The sequence below is a fragment of the Ostrea edulis genome, chromosome 6, assembly GCF_947568905.1.
Source record: "Ostrea edulis chromosome 6, xbOstEdul1.1, whole genome shotgun sequence".
Taxonomy (NCBI): domain Eukaryota; kingdom Metazoa; phylum Mollusca; class Bivalvia; order Ostreida; family Ostreidae; genus Ostrea; species Ostrea edulis.
In genome coordinates, this window is record NC_079169.1 from 7477148 (window position 1) to 7493803 (window position 16656).

General features: G+C 37.7%; 1 protein-coding gene across 1 annotated transcript in view; it reads right to left on the reverse strand.

Moving 5' to 3' along the window:
• Positions 1 to 16656, reverse strand: part of LOC125646083 (mRNA turnover protein 4 homolog) — a 33300-nt gene that overhangs the window by 14752 nt on the left and 1892 nt on the right. The window contains exons 2-6 of the mRNA XM_048872225.2: positions 14782 to 14840; positions 9708 to 9811; positions 5436 to 5585; positions 4554 to 4705; positions 3894 to 3970 (exon numbers count right to left, since the gene is read on the reverse strand). Of these exons, the coding sequence (XP_048728182.1) occupies positions 3894 to 3970; positions 4554 to 4705; positions 5436 to 5585; positions 9708 to 9811; positions 14782 to 14840 (542 nt within the window). The remainder of the gene's footprint in view (positions 1 to 3893; positions 3971 to 4553; positions 4706 to 5435; positions 5586 to 9707; positions 9812 to 14781; positions 14841 to 16656) is intronic.

The following is a 16656-nucleotide window of genomic DNA, read 5'->3' on the forward strand; positions in this document are numbered from 1 at the left end:
TCTGTGTGGGGACTATTCTATAAGAAGGGACTGAGTCTCTGTGTGGGGACTATTCTCTAAGAAGGGACTGAGTCTCTGTGTGGGGACTATTCTATAAGAAGGAACTGAATCTCTGTGTGGGGACTATTCTATAAGAATGGACTGAATCTCTGTGTGGGGACTATTCTATAAGAAGGGACTGAGTCTCTCTGTGTGGGGACTATTCTATAAGAAGGAACTGAATCTCTGTGTGGGACTATTCTATATGAAGGGACTGAATCTCTGTGTGGGGACTGTTCTATAAGAAGGGACTGAGTCTCTGTGTGGGAACTATTCTATAAGAAGGAACTGAGTCTCTCTGTGTGGGGACTATTCTATAAGAAGGGACTGAGTCTCTGTGTGGGGACTATTCTATCAGAAGGGAATGAGTCTCTCTGTGTGGGGACTATTCTATAAGAAGGGACTGAGTCTCTCTGTGTGGGGACTATTCTATAAGAAGGAACTGAATCTCTGTGTGGGACTATTCTATATGAAGGGACTGAATCTCTGTGTGGGGACTATTCTATAAGAAGGGACTGAGTCTCTGTGTGGGGACTATTCTATAAGAAGGAACTGAATCTCTGTGTGGGGACTGATCTATAAGAATGGACTGAATCTCTGTGTGGGGACTATTCTATAAGAAGGGACTGAGTCTCTCTGTGTGGGGACTATTCTATAAGAAGGGACTGAATCTCTGTGTGGGACTATTCTATATGAAGGGACTGAGTCTCTGTGTGGGGACTATTCTATAAGAAGGAACTGAATCTCTGTGTGGGGACTGATCTATAAGAATGGACTGAATCTCTGTGTGGGGACTATTCTATAAGAAGGGACTGAGTCTCTCTGTGTGGGGACTATTCTATAAGAAGGGACTGAATCTCTGTGTGGGGACTATTCTATAAGAAGGAACTGAATCTCTGTGTGGGACTATTCTATATGAAGGGACTGAATCTCTGTGTGGGACTATTCTATATGAAGGGACTGAATCTCTGTGTGGGGACTATTCTATAAGAAGGGACTGAATCTCTGTGTGGGGACTATTCTATATGAAGGGACTGAATCTCTGTGTGGGGACTGTTCTATAAGAAGGGACTGAGTCTCTGTGTGGGAACTATTCTATAAGAAGGAACTGAGTCTCTCTGTGTGGGGACTATTCTATAAGAAGGGACTGAATCTCTGTGTGGGGACTATTCTATAAGAAGGGACTGAGTCTCTGTGTGGGGACTATTCTATAAGAAGGAACTGAATCTCTGTGTGGGACTATTCTATATGAAGGGACTGAGTCTCTGTGTGGGACTATTCTATAAGAAGGGACTGAATCTCTGTGTGGGGACTATTCTATAAGAAGGGACTGAGTCTCTGTGTGGGGACTATTCTATCAGAAGGGAATGAGTCTCTCTGTGTGGGGACTATTCTATAAGAAGGGACTGAGTCTCTCTGTGTGGGGACTATTCTATAAGAAGGAACTGAATCTCTGTGTGGGACTATTCTATATGAAGGGACTGAATCTCTGTGTGGGACTATTCTATATGAAGGGACTGAGTCTCTGTGTGGGACTATTCTATAAGAAGGAACTGAATCTCTTTGTGGGGACTATTCTATAAGAAGGGACTGAATCTCTGTGTGGGGACTATTCTATAAGAAGGGACTGAGTCTCTGTGTGGTGACTATTCTATAAGAAGGGACTGAATCTCTGTGTGGGGACTATTCTCTAAGAAGGGACTGAGTCTCTCTGTGTGGAGACTATTCTGTAAGAAGGGACTGAATCTCTGTGTGGGGACTGTTCTATAAGAAGGAAATGAATCTCTGTGTGGGACTATTCTATAAGAAGGGACTGAGTCTCTCTGTGTGGGGACTATTCTGTAAGAAGGGACTGAATCTCTGTGTGGGACTATTCTATAAGAAGGGACTGAATCTCTGTGTGGGGACTATTCTATATGAAGGGACTGAATCTCTCTGTGTGGGGACTATTCTATAAGAAGGGACTGAATCTCTGTGTGGGACTATTCTCTAAGAAGGGACTGAGTCTCTGTGTGGGGACTATTCTATAAGAAGGAACTGAGTCTCTCTGTGTGGGGACTATTCTATAAGAAGGGACTGAATCTCTGTGTGGGTACTATTCTATAAGAAGGGACTGAATCTCTGTGTGGGACTATTCTCTAAGAAGGGACTGAGTCTCTGTGTGGGACTATTCTATAAGAAGGGACTGAATCTCTGTGTGGGGACTATTCTATAAGAAGGGACTGAGTCTCTGTGTGGGGACTATTCTATCAGAAGGGAATGAGTCTCTCTGTGTGGGGACTATTCTATAAGAAGGGACTGAGTCTCTCTGTGTGGGGACTATTCTATAAGAAGGAACTGAATCTCTGTGTGGGACTATTCTATATGAAGGGACTGAATCTCTGTGTGGGACTATTCTATATGAAGGGACTGAGTCTCTGTGTGGGACTATTCTATAAGAAGGAACTGAATCTCTTTGTGGGGACTATTCTATAAGAAGGGACTGAATCTCTGTGTGGGGACTATTCTATAAGAAGGGACTGAGTCTCTGTGTGGTGACTATTCTATAAGAAGGGACTGAATCTCTGTGTGGGGACTATTCTCTAAGAAGGGACTGAGTCTCTCTGTGTGGAGACTATTCTGTAAGAAGGGACTGAATCTCTGTGTGGGGACTGTTCTATAAGAAGGAAATGAATCTCTGTGTGGGACTATTCTATAAGAAGGGACTGAGTCTCTCTGTGTGGGGACTATTCTGTAAGAAGGGACTGAATCTCTGTGTGGGACTATTCTATAAGAAGGGACTGAATCTCTGTGTGGGGACTATTCTATATGAAGGGACTGAATCTCTCTGTGTGGGGACTATTCTATAAGAAGGGACTGAATCTCTGTGTGGGACTATTCTCTAAGAAGGGACTGAGTCTCTGTGTGGGGACTATTCTATAAGAAGGAACTGAGTCTCTCTGTGTGGGGACTATTCTATAAGAAGGGACTGAATCTCTGTGTGGGTACTATTCTATAAGAAGGGACTGAATCTCTGTGTGGGACTATTCTCTAAGAAGGGACTGAGTCTCTGTGTGGGACTATTTTATAAGAAGGGACTGAGTCTCTCTGTGTGGGGACTATTCTATAAGAAGGGACTGAATCTCTGTGTGGGACTATTCTATAAGAAGGAACTGAGTCTCTGTGTGGGGACTATTCTATAAGAAGGAACTGAATCTCTGTGTGGGGACTATTCTATAAGAAGGGACTGAATCTCTGTGTGGGGACTATTCTATAAGAAGGGACTGAATCTCTGTGTGGGGACTATTCTATAAGAAGGGACTGAATCTCTGTGTGGGGACTATTCTCTAAGAAGGGACTGAGTCTCTGTGTGGGGACTATTCTATAAGAAGGGACTGAGTCTCTGTGTGGGGACTATTCTCTAAGAAGGGACTGAGTCTCTGTGTGGGGACTATTCTCTAAGAGTCATCACACACAACGAACTACCAGACAAGATATCAGTCATACAAAGTGACCCTGAGAAAAAAATGTGAAAGTAATCAGCAGGCACATAGATTCTAAAGCACTTGTTTACAATGTACATGTAAATATACGACTAGACAGCAATGTTAAAATAGATTTTTGATATTTAGGAGGTTTTCCCCCAACAGAAGTTTGGTGCTCAAATTTAAGATTATGTATTTTTCAAACTCAAAAAAAACAATTACAATCACAAATAAACTACCATTATAAGCTCAAATTAAACCGTAATGCTGGTGAATTGTACTGTATAATATATTTAGTTTGGTATAAAAAGATTTAAAATGATGGTCAACAGTTTCAACCAATCAAATCACATCTAAGTGTTATATGCAGATATGATAAAACTCATTTACCAAAATCCTAGCCTGTTCAGGGGTCAAAACATTTCCCTTTTCACACACAGTGTGGTCCTTCAGTAAGGTCACAACACCTGAAAATAAATGGATAAAATCTCTCAAGCTCCGTAACACTACCAACTAGAACTGTAAATAAAGGGATAAAATCTCTCAAGTTCCGTAACACTACCAACTAGAACTGTAAATAAAGGGATAAAATCTCTCAAACTCTGTAACACTACCATCTAGAACTGTAAATAAATGGATAAAATCTCTCATACTCCGTAACACTACCAACTAGAACTGACTTTGTATCGAAATATTGAATTATTAACCTATCTAATTAACATCATCTGTTTGGGTACCATTGGTTCCATTTATTACATACTTCACCACTAATGTTAGTTAAATTGATTATTAAAATCAAACAATTAAGTTTCAGTACTTCAAAAGAAATATTTCTAAAGATTTATGCCATTTTAATCATTATTGAGAAGTGGTGATTCAATGTACCTATACAGATACAGAACCGATAACACCCGCTGTGACATCTTTAAACTATTTTGTTAACTGAAGATTGCTGCGGTTCAACAAGTAATTGTCACAAAAAAAACACCATACTAATGACAATACGAAACTAAAAGTGGTGAATACAGTTTGTTTTGATTTGGTTTTCACCTTTCTGTAGACAGGTGGGGAGCCCTAGCTGCCTGAGTTGTGGCTCCATTGAATGAGAAAACTCTGGAATGGGGCCCTGGTCTAACAACACTGTCTGCTGACAGGTGTTCCCGGACCGGGCAAAGTCTGCTACTCTGTAGCCATCAAAGAAACTGAAAGTAGAAGTGAAAGTAGAAGATAAAGTGGCTTTTATTATCTTGCTCTATAAACGACATGACATGTACACTACCTATGTTAAATTGATATATACTACTCTATTTTAAGTTATCTACCATTTGAAAGAAGTATGGCCCTTCATTTGAACAAACCAGAATCCCCTCCACCCAAAGACACTCTGTGCTACCTTAAGTTGATATTGGTAGAGCAGTGAAGGTAAAAATGTGAAAAGCTTATGACATCAACAACATAAAACAAAGACACTTTGTGCTACCTTAAGTTGATATTGGTAGAGCAGTGAAGGTAAAAATGTGAAAAGCTTATGACATCAACGACATAAAACAAATTTTTGATGAGAATACCGCCCAAGTGCCCTCCATGCACTCAATGCAACACAATTACTCTCACATTTCTAGACTTCTATCAATAGTGTACATACAACCTTTCAAACGCAAGGTCTACAAACCTTTACCGGTTTATAAATACATGACAATATTTTTATTTTTTATTTTTCAGCTCCCAGTAGAACTGTCTGTCCTTTCAATCATTTCTCGACTTGCAATTGGTGGCAGACAGTCGACATGCTACTTAAAGACCTCTCATTTAGAATACAACAGCTTGTCCTCCAAGCCGGCTACTGGCGGTGCAGAAAGTAACAAAGATACTCTTTTCTTGGATTTGTTGGTGAATTCTCTATTTCTAGTCCTCTCACATACTAGTACGTACCTAACGACCTCCTTTTTCGATTTGTTGGTGAATAGCAGACCGGTTTGTCCCCGTAGCTGGTTGCTAAGCTTGTGGAGGTTGTCCTTGTATTCGTCTTCCTGCGTTCTTCCTAAGGCCAGGGACATCACCTTGTTTTTCCCAAAGTAAAATCTGTGCAACAAAATCAAATATCTATAAAACTTCTGGACAAGATCTATCTCAAGTTCACATGACCAGACATTTTCATTTCCTTGGTTATAATGAAAAAATCTGCTTTTTATAACATGAAACTAGAAAACTGACACGGTCAGCAAGGGCCCCGCCGAGGGTTATTAGAGGAAAGTGACATCTGTAATTGATATAGTAATGTTTGGAGCTGGTATATATGTTAGAATTAATAATATATAAAGATACATTGGAATGCCAATTTGTGAAAAAGGCATCATGATGATGAAGCATATTTATGAGAGACTTATGCAATTTAAATTACTTCTGTTTGACACACACTCATCCACTCAAACACAACAGAGTGTAACAAAATCCCATTCTAATAGAGGATTCAAAATGGATAACTGGTACAAAATATGGTACATCCTATTCGAAAAGGATTATGAATTTGACATATTGATGTCTTGGAAAAGGAAATTCTGACATCGGGGCTCTAAGCGTTTTCAAACACATTGTCATTTGATAAAAGTGTTCTACATTTTTAAAAATAGAGATTAATATGTCTTTACATACATAAGTGAGAAAGTTTCCATTATTCCTAGCCGAGACATACCATGTATGCGCAAAAAATTCATGAGCAAATATCAAAATACTCACGTAGAAAATGTGGACCTTACCGTCAACAAGCGCAGTGAAACACGCCATTTCGAGATTTTCGCCGACAAAAGCTCGGTAACAGTAATGAATAAGGTACACTCATTTTGTATCTATTTTGTGACTTTCTTTATTAAAAGGAACAGTTCTCTAATGTGTAACGTGCAATTACTACATAATTCAATAACTTGAAGCATGAAGGTATCACACCGGTAATTGTCCAATCAAAATGAACTTAGTCAATTGTAGTTCCATATATTTAAAGAAATATTTTTTTCCTTGCGCGATTTTTCTCATTTCCTCTTCTTCTTTTCTCTTAATTTTTGTACCCCTGATTAGGAAATTTTGTGTAATTTGTAGAAATAATCAAGTGTATACAAAGGAACTATTTGCTGTTGGTAGCTGAGGCTACTTCCTGAGGTGCACTCCGGCTGTTTACACACATGTGAAAAACACGTGGATTTGAGGGTAGTCTTGTTTGCGGGTAATTTTTTTTCGAAAATGCCGCGTAGGGTATTGTTTTTCTGGTGTCGGCAGACGAGATAGGTAACATAGAACGTGTCTGACTGCGTTATTCGGCATCAATTTTGTAAACTGATTTTTAATGATTTTTTCCCCTCTATAGTAATATATAGTGAAAATAATTACCGGTGTGATACCTGAAGTAGTTTCACTTTGCAACCGGATATAAGAAATTTTATTTCGCATTCCGATCCCGATCGAAAGTTGTTGACTGGGAATGACGTGTTTTAATTCAATATACATGTAACATCAAGCATTTTTTATATCACATTAAAAAAAAAAACAAATATATACACATACACAATGTTGTAGAGTTATTTCTTGTAAATTTTCTATATATCAATACAATGCATATCATAATTCAAATTGAATTATCTCCCTTAGACAGTGGTAAATAAATACGGTCATAATAAAAAAGATGATGACATTCAAACAGACAGACAAAGTGACATGACTTCAAAATCTATAGGTATCTTCCTCTTATTGTAAAGTATTTCTGTACAAAATTTGAAAACTGTACAATGAAAACTGTTTGAGTTATTGTGTCACAAAGAAAGTGTTCATAATGACAAAGATCATGCCGTACAGACAGACAGACAAAGTGAAATGACCCCCAAAATGTATAGGCTTCTTCCTCTTATTGTACATTATTTCTGTACAAAATTTGAAAACTGTACAATAAAAACTGTTTGAGTTATCGTGTCACAAAGAAAGTGTTGACGGACAGACGGACAATGTGATTACTATAGGGCTTCCCGCATTTCATGCGGGGCCCAAAATATGAATATTCATGAAACTTTGTTTCAATATTGGTGTAGCACACCAATTTTTCCTCATAAAGTATGAATCAGGAAGCTACATTAATGTAAACTTGCCAGGGACAAGTGAAATCTGCTTTCAGAAAATGCTGACATGCTTAACTGAATGGGCAAGTGAAGTTTTAGTTATGCAGAGACAATTCCGTAATTTTTAACATTATTTTATTATGTATAACATAAGGCCACATCAAATCGATTCTCTGGTTCTCAGACAATTGTTTTTCAAACAAGAGGCCCAGGGGCCTTATAGGTCACCTGAGTATCATGTAACAACCTTCCAATGTTTGAATTAGGTTTGTGTTTAAATATAAGAATTTTACTTTTGGATGGAAGAAACATTGAATAGCTATGTGGTCAGCCCTGCCTTTGCACCAGAACCCCTGACCCAGGGGCCATAAATTTCAGTTTTGAAAGAAGCATCCTTGATCATCATTATCATACTATTAGTTTGTCTACTTAATACCCAGCAGCAGAGGAGAAGATTTTCAAAGAAATAAAATGCATTTTCACTATATGATCAATAGGGCCCCACCCTAATACCAGAACCCCTGACCCAGGGGCCATGAATTTCACAATTTTGAAAGAGGCATCCTTGCTCATCATAACCATGCTATTGGTTTGTCTACTTAATAACCAAGGACAGAGAAGAAGATTTTCAAAGAAATAATGCATTTTCACTATATGACTTATAGAGCCCCACCCTAGCACCAGAACCCCTGATCCAGGGGCCATGAATTTCACAATTTTTTAACAAGAGGTATTGTGAGCAATGCTCACTAAGAATACCCCCCGCTTACCCCAATCTCCCAAAGGGTGTTGGTAATAGGTATAAACTACCTCTTTTCTGAGTGTTGCTACTTCGATGTCCAGTGCGCATGACCTTTGACCTTTTGACCCCAAAATTGATAGGGAACATCTTCATCCCATGGGTAGTCCATATGTATGATATGGTGACTGTAGGTGGAAAGGATAACACTTTAGAGCCCGGAAACCATATTGCTACTTCGATGTCCAGTGTGCTTGACCTTTGACCTTTTGACCCCAAAATCGATAGGGAACATCTTCATCCCATGGGTAGTCCATATATATGATATGGTGACGGTAGGTGGAAAGGATAATGCTTTAGAGCCCGGAAACCATTGCGTCTACAGACGGACGGACGGACAGACGGACGACCCGATTCCAGTATACCCCCCCCCCCCCCCACAACTTGTTGCGGGGGGTATAAAGAGGCATCCTTGCTCATCATTACCATGCTATTAGTTTGTCTACTTCATACCCAGAGACAGAGAAGAAGATTTTCAAAGAATTTCTACACTTTCACTATATGACCAATAGAGCCCCACCCTAACACAAGAACCCCTGCCCCAGGGGCCATGAATTTCACAATTTTGGTAGAGGGCTCAACACCCATTATAATTATGCCCACAGTTTGGCTTCTTGATGTCCAGGAGTAAAGAAGAAGATTTTTTAAAATTACACTCATTTTGATGGTTTTTGAATGATTCAGGTGACCTAAAAACAATTCATAGAATCTCTGTAACTTTGGTATTTGTGACTTCAAAAAATTTGTCCGTGATTCTTCTGTGTTTGTGTGTAATTTCTGTGATTCCGTGATTGTCCATGTTTTGTCAACGTCCCGTGCATATGCCATGAATATAATTGTCATAGGTATGTACAAGGAAATATAACAAGAGCAACATGGCATAATACACCTGTCGATTTTAATGAAGGAAAAACATATTTCAGTGGGATTCATATTTTAGCATTGTTATCAGTGTCCTTTGTGTGCTAATTCATTATTACATATAAAGATATAAAGAAGGATAACTACCCTAATATACCACACACCTTTACTTTTAACAGTTTATAGATAAGCTTTCAAGTAATATTCCCTTCATTAATTTGCTAAATTTTCCATCAGATCTTGGGGATTATATAAGTTATACCAATAGGTGTTAATTGGTGCATACTTGCGTTGTTGAAAAATACCATCAGTTACAGCTTGTATTGCTGTTATAGTACTAAACAATGGTTATATTTTTAGAACATTTGATTATCAATCAAATCATACTACTTTTAAAATGCTAAATGAATTTGAAATATTACCATCCTGAATCGAATAACTAACCGACTTCCTGTCCAACGCTGACGAACCTCCTTAAGATGCGAGTTCCTCATGTTGTGTACAGAGAAGAGAAATATATGTTTGTACTTATCACAGCAAGTCTGTACCTGCAAAGAATTAACACATTTACAATGAAAAAGGAATCTATTCAGAATGTCCATACACACACGCACACAGTGACACGTACACATGTAACTGAAAATGAGAAAATCATAGGATGAAATAGACAATGATAATGTTGGAAGTTAATGATGATAGTAATAATTGTATCTGTATTAGTAAAAAACAAGAGGGCCACAGGCCTTATCGGTCACCTGAGTACTAGTAAAAAAATTATCACTACTCCCAAGGGTTATGAAATCTAGAAAAAAATTCCTGTCCTAAATATCTATTAAAGCTAAATTTAAACATTCACCAAAAGTATAAAACAAGAAGTGTTCTCACAACTTCAATGCCCTCATAAGTGCATACACTGATGAAAGGCTTCACATAATATAATTGAATAGGTGTATTAACATTGAAAGATATGACTAATTTGGACCCATCCTAGAGTCAAAACCCTGGGTTGTGAAAGTCACCATTTTTTTGTACATCTTTTTCTGCTATTCCTTAGTATGCATTTAGATTTTATACAGTATCAGCAAACTTACACATAAACACTATATACTAAGTTTGGCCCTACCTCGGGGTAGTGACGTACCGATTGTCGCCAACTTTCGATTGTCGGTCGCTATAACTGAAACGATGTGAATAATTGATTGTCATTTCGAAAATTGCCGACATCGGTAATTTTTTTTAATAATACGAATATTCCTGCCGCGACTTATCTAAAATCAAAAATGGCTGACGAAGCTGAATCATCCGATAAGATTGAATGATTAAATATTGTTTAACGTTTTTCTTGAGAATCTCTCACTCACATGGAGACGTCACCATTGCCGGTAAAGGCCTGCAAAATTTAGGCCTATGCTCGGTGCTTACAGTCTTTCAACAGGGAGGAATCTTTATCAAGCCACACCTGTTGTGACACGGGGCTTCGGATTTTGCCTCTTACAACAAGCAAGGGGTGAGTAATGAGGCTGTATTCTAAACGGGATCCCATAAGAACAACAAAAGTCGAGAGATCTATCTCTATCCCGGGAAAATAAAATCGAAAGTATGGGATTAACTTCAAAGTTCTATTTATGATTTTGGACGTCTCCATATGAGCGAAAAATTCTCGAGAGAGACGTTAAACAAGATACAATCAATCTAATTATTTTATTCTATTAACTTAATATCTAGGGTAAAACATAAAGTAAATTTCATATATTTATGCCATAAATTTGAAATCATTAAAATTCGGATTATTTTTCGATTTAATCAATCAAAAAGGTACATCCGATTAATCCGATCATCGATTAATTTTTTTTCCCCCGATTGCCCATCACTACCTTGGGGTCATAACCCCTACCCCAGGGATCATGAAATTTACAATTTTGGTAGAAGCCTTCCTGCTTTACATCTTAATGCATGTAGTTTTCCTTAAACATGTGCAGTTCTACAGATCTGAAGAAGATTTTTAAAAAATGGTCAATTTTGAACATATTTTACCCTGCCTCTAAGGTCCCAGGGGTGCAGGAATCCTGAAATTTACAATTTATGTCCCCCTTGTCCCATAGATGCTTCATACCAAATTTGAAAAGAATTGGAATGATAGTTATCAAGAACAAGAGGCCCATGGGCCACATCGCTCACCTGAGTCACCTTGGTCCATATCAGAAGATTTTCCATATCTATTTGCATGTAAAACCGTAGTCCCTATTATGGCCCCAAACCTTCCCCTGGAGGCCATGGTTTTTGTAAACTTGAATCTACACTATGTCAGAAAGCTTTCATGTAAATGTGAACTTCTTTGGCCCAATGGTTCTTGAGAAGATTTTCCCTATATATTTGTATGTAAAACTTTGATCCCCTATTGTGGCCCCATCCTACCCCAGGAGGGCATGATTTTAACAAACCTGAATCTGCACTATATCAGGAAGCTTTCATATAAACCTCAGCTTTTCTGGCTCAGTGGTTCTTGAGAAGAAGATTTTAAAAGATTTTTCCTATAAATTTCTATGTAAAACTTTGATGCCCCCCTTGAGGCCCCATCCAATCCCCGGGGTCCATGATTTTAACAAACTTGAATCTGCACTATATCAACAACAAAAAAAACCCAAAAAAAAACAACCAAAAAAAAAAACAAAAAAACTTTGACCCCCTATTGTGGCCCCATCCGATCCCCAGGGCCATGATTTTAACAATTTAGAATCTGTACTATATCAGGAAGCTTTCATATAAATCTCAGCTTTTCTGGCTCAGTGGTTCTTGGGGAAAAGATTTTTAAAGATTTTTCCTATATATTTGTATGTAAAACTTTGATCCCCTATTGTGGCCCCATCCGACCCCCGGGGGCCGTGATTTTAAGAATTTAGAATCTGCATTATATCAGGAAACTTTCATATAAATCTCAGCTTTTCTGGCTCAGTGGTTCTTGAAAAGAAGATTTTTAAAGATTTTCCCTATATATTTGTATGTAAAACTTTGATCCCCTATTGTGGCCCCATCCTACCCCAGGAGGGCCATGATTTTAACAATTTAGAATCTGCATTATATAAGGAAGCTTTCATATAAATCTCAGCTTTTCCGGCTCAGTGGTTCTTGAGAAGAAGATTTTTAAAGATTTTTCCTGTATATTTGTATGTAAAACTTTGATCCCCTATTGTGGCCCCATTCGATCCCCGGGGGCCATAATTTTAACAATTTAGAATCTGTACTATATCAGGAAGCTTTCATATAAACCTCAGCTTTTCTGGCTCAGTGGTTCTTGGGAAGATTTTTAAAGATTTTTCCTATATATTTGTATGTAAAACTTTGATCCCCTACTGTGGCCCCATCTGACCCCCGGGGGCCATGATTTTAACAATTTAGAATCTGCATTATATCAGGAAGTTTTCATATAAACCTCAGCTTTTCTGGCTCAGTGGTTCTTGGGAAGAAGATTTTTAAAGATTTTTCCTATATATTTGTATGTAAAACTTTGATCCCCTATTGTGGCCCCATCCGACCCCCGGGGGCCATAATTTTAACAATTTAGAATCTGCATTATATCAGGAAGTTTTCATATAAATCTCAGCTTTTCTGGCTCAGTGGTTCTTGAGAAGAAGATTTTTAAAGATTTTTCCTATATATTTGTATGTAAAACTTTGATCCCCTATTGTGGCCCCATCCGATCCCCGGGGGCCATGATTTTAACAATTTAGAATCTGCATTATATAAGGAAGCTTTCATATAAATCTCAGCTTTTCTGGTTCAGTGGTTCTTGAGAAGATGTTTAAAGATTTTCCCTATATATTTGTATGTAAAACTTTGATCCCCTATTGTGGCCCCATCTGACCCCCGGGGGCCATGATTTTAACAATTCAGAATCTGCATTATATAAGGAAGCTTTCATATAAATTTCATCTTTTCTGGCTCAGTGGTTCTTGAGAAGATTTTTTAATGACCCTACCCTATTTTTACCTTCTCTTGATTATCTCCCCTTGGAAGGTGGCCTGGCCCTTTATTTTAACAATTTAGAATTCCCTTTACCTAAGGATGTTTTGTGCCAACTTTGGTTGAAATTGGCCCAGTGGTTGTTGAGAAGAAGTTGAAAATGTGAAAAGTTTAAAGACGGACGGACGGTTGGACGCCGGAATACGGGTGATCAGAAAAGCTCACTTGAGCTTTCAGCTCAGGTGAGCTAAAAAGTTAAAAATGTCTATTGTTCACACATTTTTAACTGACCATTTTGGCCCCACCCTCATACCAAAACCCCTATCCCTGGGATCACAGTGTTTTTTTTCACCAATTTGGGACTGGGGCCCTTTCAATTTGGAAAAATAGCGACAAAACAAGAAAATTGGGAAAATTCATCTTTATTAAAATTTCATGATTTCCATGATGGCATCATTTAATTATACATTTCCGGAAGAAGGATGATATCTTTTTGTTTGAATCTTTTGGGTTTTTTACTAAGCTTCTTTACATAATATTTGCTGTTATGTGACATGACTACTGAATCTACCAGTTAGAACACGATGCATTCATTACCGGAAGAGCTATGAAATATATGATAGATAGGGCGTACATAATATTTAGATAACTCGTACGAAGATTTTTTTTGTTTTTTGTTTTTTTTGAAAATTACGATTGGGGATTTTTTGGTCCAAAATTGGGGAAATATTAGGGAATTTACGATTGGGACTGGGGCCGAATTTCGGCCCCAAATCAAGCCCAAAAGAAACACTGGATCATCAAATTTAAAATTCCTGTTCTTTCTAAATACCCATTTAGTTTCAATATAGTATCAATAGCACTAAAGAAGATGTTATCTAAGTGTTTAACACATAAACACAATATACCAAGTTTGGCCCCGCCCTGGGGTCAAATCCCCTACCCCAGGGATCATGAAATTTACAATTTTGGTAGAGGCCTTCCTGTTCTACATCATCATGCATTTAGTTGTTTGGTTTGTTTGTTTCGTTTTTTTTTTTTGTTTTTTTTTTTTTTACACATGCGGTTCTTGAGAATATTTTTGAAAATTGGTCAATTTTTGCTCCACCCCTAAGGCCCCAGGGGTGCTGGAGTCCTGAAATTTACAATTTATGTCCCCCTTGTCCCAGAGATGCTTCATACCAAATTTGAAAAGAATTGGACAGGTAGTTATCAAGAAGAAGTTAAAAATGTTCAATTGTTAACGCACGATGGACGGCGACAACCAATTGCGACCTAATAAAGGTCTGGAAAACTTTGTGGCAAGTTTCGCAGAAATTAGCTCTGTGGTTGTTGAGAAGTCAAAAATGTTATAAGTTTACAAAGAGATGGACAGACTGATGTCAGACAAAATGTGATCAGAAAAGCTCACTTAAGTTTTCAGCTAAATATGAACTACAGTATAGAACCTCCTAAACACTACCACATAGAACAAGAACTCTTGGAATCAAGATCCAAGAAATATGCTTCCTTTTTCCTATCAAATTACAAAATTTTTACATTGCACAAAATCACTCACATCTTCGATTACTTTTTGTTTAAATTCCAATCCCTTTTTCTTTGTCTGGGTTAAAGAGACTGAAAAATGAAAAACACAGCCATTTCAAAAGTTTGAAGTGTCAAGAATAAAATATTAATTTAACTAAGGGCTATTCCAGCAAAAAAAAATATGGGGGGGGGGGGGGGGAGGCACTTTATTTTTAAGACAGCCACCCATACAATTAAATTTTCCTCTGCTACCACCACCCATGCAATTCAATACTTTCATTTAACGCAACAAATGGTTAAACCATATGATATTTTAGAACTTAATATCTAGTTTATATTTTTAAAAATGCATAAAAATATAAACAATGAAATGTCTTTCTTTGTTTCATCGGGAGATGAAGGTAGCAATCATTGCAGAAAAAATTACATTTTGGTTTCCAATGCAATTTTGGTAGGGAGAAAACAGGATGATCTCAGCATATAAAATGAAAGAAAAAATGCAATTAATTTTGTATACTCTGGAAACATGTGAGTTGTAGAAACCTAAACTCTGTTTACTTATTATAAACAAACAGTTTCACTAGATTAATGATGTGGGATATTGTCATATCATTTCTGGACTAGATGTGCACGTCCTTTTTACTCATGTCATGATCTGGGTGCTTGTTAATTGTTGAAATAACAAGAAGTTGGGGTTTTTTTTAATGATATAAAACTAAATAAAATATGAATATATTATACCTTTAAATTTAAATTCACATATATTGTTACTCTCTTAAGACTTTATTGCTTTTAAAAGACATGTGTCTTATTACATCAGTTACAATATGTATACATAAAATGGCATTGTATAGCGGTGTACAAATTCAAGCAAGCAACGGAGAAGAACTTTTCAACGAGTTAGGTTTTCTCGCAACTTAAGTGCAAGACATAGATATTTCCCTAAATTACAAAGTGTATGCATATAGATTGTGACTTTTTCCCTTTGACTTTTCCCCCTACAATCTCTTGTACAGGAAACTCGCGAATATTCCATTTAAAATTTCAGTCCCAAGCATAATATTTACCTGATTTATATCGCAATCAGGCAAATTTTCCACTCTGTTAAACGTAATGGTATACCAGGTGGGAGATTTCATTTCCGAATTACCCTGCACATCTCAAAGTCTGTCGAAATTCACACCTTCGGAAACAACGGTCGTGATTCCCTGATCCTTGATTTTGTTAAATAAACAACAACTCGGGTTTTGGTAATTAACCTCACACGACGCTGCTTGTTAATTACACGTTAACTAATTGATAGCTTGGGTATAATAATTGATTCAGAGTGCCGATTAAACAAGATCACCGCCGAACTATTACCTGTGCGTTTTAAAGCGAAAGTGTTAGGGGCGATAATTCCCAGAATAGTCATGCTCGACTGAAATCGAAAGTAGGAATCGCGTTGTAATCGAAAAAATGTACAGCCATTTCATAAAGGTGAAATTACACGAAAAGGTTGCAAAACTCATGATCGTTGGTTGCGTTAGACAGGTGGTCGTTTAGGACAGGTACAATAGGTTGGATAACGCCTTGGAGGGGAAAGTTTAACGGTAACATTGAGTTATCTGCCCATTTATTAATCTTTTTATCGTACTTAATGTAGGATGGCTCCGCTTTTCTTCTTCTTTTGTAATAAAAGAAACGTAACGTGATACGTTTTCATTTTTATCATAATTCACAGGCACCCATGTTTTTTATTTAACCTGGAAGACAACCACCCATACAAATATATTTTCCCAAATCACCCCCACCCATCCAAAAAAATATCGGCTGCCGTCCCTCCCCCCCCCCCCCCCCCCCCCCCCCCCCCCCCCCCCCCCATACGTTTTTTGCTGGAATAGCCCTAAGAATAAATTTCATTATT